Source organism: Crotalus tigris, unplaced genomic scaffold, assembly GCF_016545835.1.
Source record: "Crotalus tigris isolate CLP2741 ecotype Arizona unplaced genomic scaffold, ASM1654583v1 scf7180000020803.81114, whole genome shotgun sequence".
Classification (NCBI taxonomy): Eukaryota; Metazoa; Chordata; class Lepidosauria; order Squamata; family Viperidae; genus Crotalus; species Crotalus tigris.
This window is the reverse complement of record NW_024098190.1, coordinates 66256-78300: the sequence shown is the minus strand read 5'-3', so window position 1 is coordinate 78300 and position 12045 is coordinate 66256. Positions and strand designations below refer to the sequence as shown.

The following is a 12045-nucleotide window of genomic DNA, read 5'->3' as shown; positions in this document are numbered from 1 at the left end:
CCCTGGTTGCTCAGCCAACAGTCCTGAGTCCTGTAACCCATTTTTCACCAGATATCCAGGAACTCCAATATCTAGTGCGGACCTTGTTAACCCGGGCGACGTCCGAGCCGGTATGGCATTCTGAAATTTACGTCTCACCATATTTTTTATGGGAGAGACACTCTTTGTCTGACGCCTCTGATGAGACCTGTCCAGTATGGTTGAACCTCTGGCATAGCTCTCATCTTCCTCAGAGTACACAAGCCCCACAACCATGTCAAGGTAGTGCCTCACTGGGGGATTATTATTATTATTATTATTATTATTATTATTATTATTATTATTATATGTATGCTTTTAAGAATTGCACATGGAGGTTATTCTCCTGCGTGAGTGAGGTCCACCAGCCTTTGCAAACGCTTTGCTCCAATAAAACTTTGTTCCTGGAATCCCAAATGAGTTCGTTTGTCTTGGGAATCCAGACATAATAAAACGTCGGCAAGAAAACAACGGAGGTCCGAGAGCACCAAAGACTTGTTTATTTCAACCCTGAATTACAAATATTCTCCTATTTAGCCCACATCTACCAGGAAATGTTGATGAAGTGCTGAAAACCCATAAGGCTGCTTGCTTTACCAACCCAATCACCGCAGCAGTGGATCTTTTAAAAAGGTATACACACTGTTCTTCTTTCCTGACTTCCCCACTTCCTTCCTCCCTCTTTGTTTTCTGAAGATCCACCGGATTCTCATCGGGCACGACAATGTGGGCCTCCAAGCAGGCTGGCACCTTGGCAGCGTTCAGATTATTATCCCCGTCCACGGCAAGATGTACAACTTCCCCTGCAACCGATGGCTTGACAAAAACGAAGCTGACGGGAAGGTACAGATTGAGGTTTATCCCAGCGAAATCATGGAGATTGAGAAATGTAAGGGATGGAGTGTTTGTTTATTGTCTGTGTCTATCTGTCTGTCTGTCTACCTACCTACCATCTATCTATCTGTCTGCCTGTCGGTCTGCCTGTCTATCTGTCTCTATCTCTATTTCTATCAACTATTTGCTATCTATTTCTTTCTTTTCTTCTATCTATCTATCTATCTATCTATCTATCTATCTATCTATCTATCTATCTATCTATTTATCTATCTACCTACCTACCTACCTACCTACCTACCTACCTACCTACCTACCTACCTATCTATCTATCTATCTATCTATCTATCTATCTATCTATCTATCTATCTATCTATCTATCTATCTATCGATATTCTATCCATCCATATCTATCTATCATCTATCTATCTATCTATCTATCTATCTATCTATCTATCTATCTATCTATCTATCTATCTATCTATCTATCTGTCTGTCTGCCTGTCAGTCTGCCTGTCTATCTGTCTCTATCTCTATTTCTATCAACTATTTGCTATTTCTATTTCTTTCTTCTATCTATCTATCTATCTATCTATCTATCTATCTATCTATCTATCTATCTATATTCTATCTATCTATCTATCTATCTTCTATCAATATCTATCTATCTATCTATCTATCTATCTATCTATCTATCTATCTATCTATCTATCTATATTCTATCAATATCTATCTATCTATCTATCTATCTATCTATCTATCTATATTCTATCAATATCTATCTATATCTATCTATCTATCTATCTATCTATCTATCTATCTATCTATCTATCTATCTATTTTCCTATATCTGCAGTATCTCTATCTTTTTACAGTGTTTATATCTATCTGTATCTATGTATCTATATATCCATCCATCCATCCATCCATCCATCCATCTATCCATCTATCTATCTATCATCCATTATCTATCTATCTATCTATCTATCTATCTATCTATCTATCTATCTATCTATCTATCTTATTTATTCTATATTTCATATTTCTTAACCAACCATCTCCCTCAGAGAGGGGCACTGGGCGGTGTACAATATCATCAACACAATTAAGCATTGAAATTAGAATAATTTAGGATTAAGTTTTTTTAAAAAAAATTTATTTTAGCCAAAAGAAAATGAAAAATGGAAAAATGAACAAAAACAAAACAAAACTAGACAAGAACATTACAAAAACCTGAAATGAAAAAATGAACTTCTCTACCACAGATCCCTGCAATCATTGTCTCCCATTCCATCCAGATCAAATACCCTCCTCTGGCTCTTAATAATGAAACCTCTCCTTGGGAGTCTATTTATAAATTATGTGCCTACTTCGCAAGGAGAGGTGGGAGGGGGGAAAATTATTGTTTTTTAAATATATTTATCAATAGTCAACTAAGGGCAACCATTTGTGTATAAACTTGTTTTGTTTTTTCTTTTTATGCACTTTTTTTTCCTTTGTGTGGTCTTGTCTAGTTTTGTTTTGTTTTAGGTTTTTTTTTTTGCTTTTTATTTCTTTCTTTCTGGAGTTTGTATTTTAATGTTTTAAAAAAGAATAAAAAGAAAAGAAAAAAAGTCCCATCCAAATATTACTTAGTTTTCTTAAGGTCATGTAGGGTAGATAGATGGCAGGGGTTGGACTAGAAGACCTCCAAGATCCCTTCCATCACCATCATCATCATCATCTTCTTCTTCTTCTTCTTCTTCTTCTTCTTCTTCTTCTTCTTCTTCTTCTTCTTCTTCTTCTTCTTCTTCTTCTTCTTCTTCTTCTTCTTCTTCTTCTTCTTCTTCTTCTTCTTCTTCTTCTTCTTCCTCTCCTCCTCCTCCTCCTCCTCCTCCTCCTCCTCCTCTTCCTCTTCCTCTTCCTCTTCTTCTTCTTCAAGCTCAGAAAACACCAAGGACCCCACAGTCATCGTTGTCCTCCTCCTCCTCCTCCTCCTCCACCACCTCTTCTTCTTCTTCTTCTTCTTCTTCTTCTTCTTCTTCTTCTTCTTCTTCTTCTTCTTCTTCTTCTTCTTCTTCTTCTTCTTCTTCTTCTTCTTCTTCTTCTTCTTCTTCTTCTTCTTCTTCTCCTCCTCCTCCTCCTCCTCCTCCTCCTCTTGTTGTTGTTGTTGTTGTTGTTGTTACTGTTATTATAGTATAGAAATAGGAAGTGAAGGAAATGAAAGGCTGAGGAGAAATTGGCTACCATTTGAGAGGAATTAATCCCTGTCAGGTGGATGTTTGAAAAAAAAAAAAAGAATCAAAGTCTTCGGTGCTCATTCCTGCAAAAGATAAATGATGCCTGAATCATTATAAGATGCAATTAAATATTATTCTGTATCACTGAGTTTCAGGTATTTATTTATTTTTTTAAAAAAGAACAACTCCCCAAAGAAATTCTCTAGTTGTTATACAGATTTTTCCCCCCTTACACTTGTGGTTTTATATACAAAAAAATAACCTCATGCTTGTATGCACCTGTCCTAAATTATCTTTTTCTTGGAACATACCCTAAATGTATCCTTTTTTTTCGTGTGACCTCATACATTTCATCTATATTTATTGAGATGGTTTATAATATGGCCACCCAGCAATGTGTCGCTATCTGTAAAAACCTAAAAACAGAAAGCGGGAACAAAAACACCGCGATGCAGAATAAGCATCTTCCATTCCAAGTCATTTCAGGTCAGGGTCAGCTAACATCTGGCCAAGTGCGTGAGGGAAACATCTGGCTTTCCAGGCCTTGTGGAAGGCTAACAGGACCAGAGCTTTCTCCCTCTTGGTTGAACGCTGCACTTAAGAGCAGGCCTTCCTTTCGTTTCATTTCGTAGGGCAGAGCAAAAGGCAGCACGGTGCTTAAAATCCACACAAACCGCCTAAAAAGGACGTCTCCAAATTTTAAAGAAAACCAAAGCAATGAATTTATTTATTTATGTATTTGTTGTTATATAAAATTTTATTAGTTTTTATAGGGTTAGGGATAAGGTGGGGTCGGGATTAAAGTTAGGGTTGGGGACCCCCTGAATTATGGGCAGAGGATGCTAAGGGCAGAACTTCAGATCATCCTTTTGCCTTTGAATGCTCACTTCTCTTCTGCTTGATTTCCATTCCTCCCTCTGAATAAGCCAGAAGAATTAAGGGGTGTGTAAAGCAAGATGAGAAGGGAGGGAAAGGGAGAGAGAGAGAGAGAGAGAGAGAGAGAGAGAGAGAGAGAGAGAGAGAGAGAGGGAGGGAGGGAGGGAGGGAGAAACCCTTATAATTAAGGTGACCAACTTTTTTACAATGAAAAGGAGGACACAAATAAATAGAAGAAAAAAATATTGTAAAAGCTGGCTTGGCCCATGGAAGGTCAACCGCCCACTGCGCCCCCGCTCACAGCCACCCCACCAGCACCACTGCCCTGCCATGTAGAGCGGGCCCCGCAGCTCCCAAAGCACCAGCTGCGCCAGCTCTGGCCCTGGGGGGGAGCCCGCCATTGACACACCCCGCCCACAGCCGCCAAGCCAGCACTACTGCCCCATGTAGAGCGGGCCCCGCAGCTCCCAAAGTACCAGCTGCACTGGCCCCGGGGGGCAGCCCGCCATCAACATACCCCGCCTGCAGCCGCCTCGCCAGCACCACCGCCCACCCTGCACAGCCCCGTGTAGAGAGGGCCCCGCGGCTCCCACAGTACGGGGGGCGGCCGGCTGCTGCTGCCCCTCATAATCCTGCCCGCAGCACCCCTGCTGCCCCTGCCTCTTGCACCCGCAGCCATTATTGCCCTAGCAGAGCCGAAGATCAAGAGAAACTTACCGCTCCAGTGTCCTCCAGGTATCTTCGGAACTAACTAGGAAATGGCGTAGTTGGGTAGCAGGGAGGGGTGCAAAGTTCCTGCCAATTCACCTTCGCTGCAGACAACTTGCATGTGCAAAGTTTGCCAGCCGGGTGTTTTGGTGCGCTCAGCAGCAATTCCTATTGGCTTTCGAAAGCCAATAGGGGGAGTAGCACAGCTCATGCAAAAGTTGGAAAAAAAAACCATAAAAAAAAAGGTGCCGGAACACCGTTCTGAGCGTTCTATGAGGGAAAAAAAGCCCTGCAGATTAGTCTTCAAATATCAAAAAGGAGGACATGTAGGAGGACACTTTTCAAGGGAGGACAGAACTCACAAAAGGAGGAATGTCCTCCCTAAAGGAGGACAGTTGGTCACCTTATTATAATTGTGAAAAGACCTCTCTGCAAGACGTTGAACCCACGCTCTGGATTTCTACGTTTCAATTATTCTCAGCTGCATTTCTCTCTCTTCTGCTCTAAACAAGTGATCAACTATGAGATCTGTACCGTTACCGGAGACGTGCGGAACGCGGGCACCAACGCGAAAGTCTTCCTGCAGGTTTACGGTGAGCTGGGTAAGACGGAGGTCCTTATTTTGAAGAACAGGTCCAACAACCACGAGCGCAGAGCCTCGGAAAAATTCAAGGTATGCTCATGTTAGGATCACGAGGGAATTCTAACGTCCATTTGCAAAGATCCCGAGATACCACCACCATCTTGTTATGTTTTACTTTTAGACTTAGATGATGCTGATGTGGGGGGGGGGTGGAGGAATGTGCATGAGAGTTTAGCTAGACATAACAATACTGGACCTAGTCTGTGAACCAAGGTTATTGAAATAAGAGATGATAAGAATTGGCGGGCTGGAGAACTGGAGGGAAAGCCTGCATTTCAAACTGTGGTCAAAGCATCTGATGTTAGCAGCGTTGACACTCTAAATCAGTGATGGCGAAACTTTTAGAGACGGAGTGCCCAAACTGCAACCCAAAACCCACTTATGCATCATTGGGTGCCAGGTGGGCATGGCCCATTGGCTGGGTGTGGCCCATTGGGTGGGCATGGCTGCAGTGGTAACGGCAGACTGGGTGGGATTAAAAAGTTCAATCAATCAATTCCAATTTCGTGAGATCTTTTTTTTTCCCGTGAGAAGTTGAAGTTGACTAATTGATTAAACCTTTTTTTTTTGGGCACATGGCGGTGGAGGCCTAAAGTGAAAAGGTTTTATACAGTGGTTCTCAACCTTTTTAATGCCGCGACCACCAACCGGTCGTAAGTCGAGGACTACTCAACCAGTCGTAAGTCGAGAACTACTCAACTGGTGCAGCACCGTTTGCAGAATGGGACTTTTGGCGGGCTCAGCAGGGCAGAGACAGCCTGGACAATTCCTATTGGCTTTTGAAAGCCAATAGAATTAGACTCTATTCAAGAGAGTCTATCCTATTGGCTTTCAAAAGCCAATAGAATAAAAGGGAGTAGCTCAGCTAAGGAAAAGGGGGGAAAAAATGGCGGACTGCGTTGTTTGGTGACCCCCGTGAAATGGTCGTTCGACCCCAAATGGGGTCCTGACCCACAGGTTGAGAACCACTGGTTTTATAAAACCCAGCTGAAGGCCTAGGATTGGGACGATGGTGCATGTGCCCACAGAGAGGGCTCTGCGTGCCACCTGTGGCACACATGCCATAGGTTCGCCACCATGGCTGTAGATGATATTTGCGCAACCTTTTGGCTTGCCTGGGCCACATTGAGTGATGAGGAATTGTCTTGGGCCACCTGTAAAATACATACTATTGTTTTATAATATAAAATTAAAGGCCTGGAGACTGAAACGTACGAAGAACGGCTGCAGGACTTGGGTTTGGCCAAGCCTCTGAATGTTGATCACGTGATGAGGGTGAAGCTGCCATGGTTGTAAGTGTGAAGAACAGTCATAAGTTGCTTTTTTTCCAGTGCCATTGTAGCTTTGAGTGGTTACTAAATGAACTGTTGTAAATCAAGGACTACCTGTAGCTTCCCAAAGGTGACAACCGTAAGAGCACATAGAAAATGGAAGTTTTTTTTTTTAATGGCATCTTCCAGCAGCAAAGCTTGCCAAGATGTTCCAGAACAATTCACCAACATGCTGGAAATGTAAAAAAAGTACACGGAACATATTATCATTTATGGTGGACATGCCCAGTTGCGAAAAAATACTGGACTACAACAAGAAAATGGATCGAAGAAATAATAGATCAACCCATAGATTGGAAACCAGAGATCTTTTTGTTGGGTATTTTAAACAGAAAATATAGTAAAGGAATATGGTACTTAATTTTACATATAATAACGGCGGCAAGAATAGCATATGCACAGTGCTGGAAAAATGAGAATATACCATCAGAGGAAGAAGTGATAAGAAAAATCCTGGACTGTGCTGAGATGGACAAATTAACAAAAGAGATAAAAGAAAAGGAAGACACAGAGTACTATATGGAACAAGTGGTATGACTGGTTGGAGACCAGAAATAATAGAGGAGAATAAATATGGAAAGGTCAAAAGTGAAAATATGTGTATAATAATGAATAATAATAATAATATGAATTATTCTTAGTAAGAAGTAGAATATGAAAGAAGAAAAGGGTAAATAAGAAACAACGGGGCAATAAGGACAAATATTCTAAAGAAGAATAAGGGGGGAAATGTAAATAATGGAAGATTACCGTTACGTAATTGCTGTTAAAAAAAGGGGAGAGGAGTATATACTGTGTGTGTATGTGTGTTATGTTTTGCTTTGTTTTGTTTTGTTGGTTAAAAATAAAATTAAAAAAAAAAAGAAAATGGAAGTTTTTGGTTCTCACACCAAGTCCAGTATTATTATGTCTATCTAAACTCTCATGCACACTCCTCTCCCCCCACAGCATCATCTAACTCTAAAAATAAAACATAAATAGTAATAGCAATAGTAGTAAAGTTGGAAGGGTCCTTGGAGGTCATCTAGTCCAACCCCCTGCTCAGGCAGGAAACCCTACACCATTTCGGACAAATGGCTGTCCAGTCTCTTCTTAAAAACTTCCAGTGTTGGAGCATTTACTGCTTCTGGAGGCAGGTTATTCCACTGATTAATTGTTCTCACTGTCAGGAAGTTTCTCCTTAGTTCTAGGTTGCTTCTTTCCTTGATTAGTTTCCACCCATTGCTTCTTGTCCTGCCTTCAGGCGCTTTGGAAAATAGCTTGATTCCCTCTTCTTTATGGCAGCTCCTGAGATATTGGAAGACTGCTATCATGTCCCCCCTTGTCCTTCATTAAACTAGACATACCCAATTCTAGCAATCGTTCCTTATATGGAAAATGGTTGCAACTCCATATGTTGTCAAAGCAAAAACATCTGGTTAGCAGCGTTGACAGTTATTATCAGGATTAATGAAATTAGTGCCATGCAACAGTCTTTTTTTTTTGTAAAAAAAATGACATTTTACTGCTCCCATTTATTACTCCCCTTAAAGATAGAAGCTGTTGATGTTGGCAGAATCTATAAGATCCGAATTGGCCACGATGGCGCGGGTTTTGCAGACGGATGGTTCCTGGAAAACGTCGTCATTAAAAAAATGGGGACAAAGACCAGCAGGGTAGGAAAAAAGAAGAAAAAGAAGAAAAAGATATCCACAGAAGAGAAAGAAGAAGAGGAGACGCACCAGACAGATGCTTTGCAGGTTTATAACTTTGTAGCCCACCGTTGGCTGGCGAGTGACGAAGAGGACAAGGAACTGGTTGTGGAATTGACACCAGAAGAGGCATCTGAGCTTGAAGGTGAATGGGGAACCATCATTGTCTATACTTTTGTGACCATGTTCTAGCATAACCAGCTTTACGGAGGTGTCCTTTAACTGTTCAGTTCAGAGAACTGAAATCGAATGCGTTTGGAAAGGACCGTGCTAGGGAAAGTTCCTTTAGGGTCGTGGTGCAAAATGTATGGTCTGCCTGGTATCGCTTTTTGTGGTCCTCAAAGCCCAAGGAGAGGGGGCAAAGAAAAAGAATGGATTCTTTGGTTTCCGTTGTTGGTGTTGGGGTAGGATTAAGGGGCAAAAGGATGATGATGATTAGAACAGAACAGAACAGAACAGAATAGAACCGAATAAAATAAAAAAATATGGAATGGAATGGAATACATGGAATAGAATAGAGTAGAATAGAATAGAATAGAGTAGAATAGAATAGAATAGAATAGAATAGAATAGAATAGAATAGAATAGAATAGAATAGAATAGAATAGAATAGAATAGAATAGAAAACATGGACTGGACTAGAATAGAATAGAGTGGAATGGAATGGAACGGAACAGAAAATAATAGAATGGAATGGAATGGAGTGGAGTAGAGTAGAGTAGAGTAGAGTAGAGTAGAGTAGAGTAGAATAGAATAGAATAGAATAGAATAGAATAGAATAGAATAGAATAGAATAGAATAGAATAGAATAGAATAATGGAATGTAGAATAGAATAGAATAGAAATAGAACAGAACAGAACAGAACAGAACAGAATAGAATAGAATAGAATATATGGAATGCAACGGAACAGAAAATAATAGAATAGAATAGAATAGAATAGAATAGAATAGAATAGAATAGAATAATGGAATGTAGAATAGAATAGAAATAGAACAGAACAGAACAGAACAGAACAGAATAGAATAGAATAGAATAGAATAGAATAGAATAACAGAATTGGAAGGGACCTTGGAGGTCTTCTAGTCCAGCCCCCTTCTCAAGCAGGAGAACCTGTACCATTTCAGACAAATGGCTGTCCAGTCTCTTCTTAAAAACTTCCAGTGTTGGAGCATTCATCGCTTCTGGAGGCAGGTTGTTCCACTGATTAATTGTTCTAACTGTCAGGAAGTTTCTCCTTAGTTCCAGGTTGCTTCTCTCCTTGATGAGTTTCCCTCCGTTGCTTCTTGTCCTGCCTTCAGGCGCTTTGGAGAACAGCTTGACTCTCTCCTCCTTGTAGCAGCATCTCAAATACTGGAATATTTGAAAAGCTGCAAACAAGGAATAAAAAGAATAAAAGGCCATTAAAGAAAAAACGAGCTAGAATTAAGGAGAAATTACGCGACATTGAGAACAATTAATCCGTGGGAGGGATTGTTTCCAGACGTTGTGGGTGCTTCAACACTGGAGGATTTTAAGAAGAGACTGGACAACCACTTGTCCAGATTGGTATAGGGTCTCCTGCCTGAGCAGAGGGTTGGACTAGATGACCTCCAAGGTCCCTTCCAAATCTATTATTCTATGTTCTATGAACATACAACTCTCTAAACCTGCTTCGATAGCTATTGGGACCTCTGTAAGGACTCACTACTCAAATTTGGCATGAAAGCTGTGATTTTTGGTGACTCCTTCTGGCCTTTTTAATGACAGGCAAAAAAAAAAGAGATGAAAAGAACTGTATTAACATGCACGAGGCACCATAGCCCTATTTTGTTTTAAGTGTAATTCCAAACCACCCAAATACAAAAAAGGGGGGGTGGAGGCAGGGTAAATAAATTCAACCCCATCTCTCTAGGATGACAGCCTGTTATCATTAATCTTGTTCAGTCTTCAAAGGCTGAGAAAGATTTTTAAAAAAACTTTTCCAACCAAAGAACAATGCTACCCTTTTTTGCTTGTATGCTTTGTTTTTTTTAAAAAAAATATTTTATTAAGTTTTTTCAAGATGGGAAAAAGCAAAGGTAATTATGAGTGGTGGGGTTCAGGGTAGGGTTCAAGGGAAGATTTAGGGTGGGGATGGGTACACCAATGAGGTTGCCCCCAATAACATTTCACGGTTTAACAAGCAAGACATCATCCAGATACAAGTATTCCACAGGGCTAATATAACAATCAGTAACTGTAGTCCACAAAAGTAACAGAAATTATAAAGCATATCAATTAATCAAAAGAAAAAAAATCAATCATCTTAACAAATTTCAGTTTCATTATCTCATTTTGCTAACCATTGATAAAAGTTTTTCCATGTTTTATAATAGACTGAGTCTTCTTTCTCTTTAATCTCTAATGTTAATCTATCCATTTCTGCACATTCTAAAATTTTCCTAATTATAATCTCATCTGATAGTATATCTTCATTTTTCCAGTATTGGCAAATGCTATTCTTGCAGCTGTCAATCTATGTGATATTAAATACTTGTTCTCTTTCCCATAATTAGATCCTAATTATTCCTTGCAGAAACAATTCTGGCCTAAATTCTATGTATATTTTAGTTATCTTTTCCAGCCATATATAAATCTCACGCCAGAATTTCTCTGCACTGGGGCACACCCACCAGATGTGATAATAAGTGTCTGGTTTTTGTTTACACTTCGAACAGTTATTCTTGATAAATTAAACTCAGCCTAGTTCTGAGCTGAAAGAGACCATGTGACAAAAACTGATTTAACACTGTCCGGGATATTATTGCCTTAGGATCATTCTTCCAGACAACTGAGTTTTCTTGAATAAAGAAAAAAAAAACCTAACCCTTATATTATATTTCTCTCCATTCTCAGAGCAGCTGGCAGAGATGAGTTGACTAACCTTAAGTTAAGTTCCTCCAAAAGTCCATCTGCCTGCATTCAAAGCCTAAGTTATCCTCCGTTGTCCCGCCAAAGGCATATTGAATTGAGACAGTGGTTATGTGTGAAAAATGGTTGCGTAGTAAGTCACGGTTTTCAGTGCTGTTGCAACTTCAAACGGTCACTAGTTAAGTAGATGGAGAAATGAAACTTCTTCAATTCAGCTGCAGACAGTGGGAGCCTGAAGCCTTGTCAAGGACGCCAGGACGGGTGTGGATTTGAAGCAGACAGTTCCCATAACAAATTCGCCATTAGTCAATTGCAAAAGGCGGCCTTACTGGGAACTGCTTCCATCCTGCATATCTGTAATACCATCAAACATCCACATCTGCCTTTCCCAGGTCCTGGGTAAGGACTCGATAGGTAGACAAAATGCCAAATCCAGTCTGAACATCTGGCTGACTGTGCGATGATCCATAATAATAGTAATAAATGTTGGAAGGGACTTTGGAGGTCATCTAGTCCAATCACCTGCTCAGGCAGGAAACCCTATACTATTTCAGACAAATGGCTGTCCAGTCTCTTCTTAAAAACTTCCAGTGTTGGAGCATTCACGCTTCTGGAGGCAGGTTGTTCCACTGGTTAATTGTTCTAACTGTCAGGAAGTTTCTCCTTAGTTCTAGGTTGCTTCTCTCCTTGATTAGTTTCCATCCGTTGCTTCTTGTCCTGCCTTCAGGCGCTTTGGAGAATAGCTTGACTCCCTCTTCTTTGGGGCAGCCCCTGAGATACTGGAAGACTGCTATCCTGTCCCCACTCGTCCTTCTCTTCATTAAACTAGACATA

General features: G+C 40.4%; 1 protein-coding gene across 3 annotated transcripts in view; it reads left to right on the top strand.

Moving 5' to 3' along the window:
• Positions 1 to 675: 675 nt before the first annotated feature.
• The window catches only part of LOC120319535 (lipoxygenase homology domain-containing protein 1-like), a 69383-nt gene continuing 58013 nt past the window's right edge, over positions 676 to 12045 (top strand). For all 3 annotated transcript variants that reach the window (XM_039368480.1, XM_039368479.1, XM_039368481.1), the window contains exons 1-3: positions 676 to 907; positions 5168 to 5328; positions 8162 to 8465. In XM_039368480.1, the coding sequence (XP_039224414.1) occupies positions 808 to 907; positions 5168 to 5328; positions 8162 to 8465 (565 nt within the window). In that variant the 5' untranslated portion in view covers positions 676 to 807. The remainder of the gene's footprint in view (positions 908 to 5167; positions 5329 to 8161; positions 8466 to 12045) is intronic.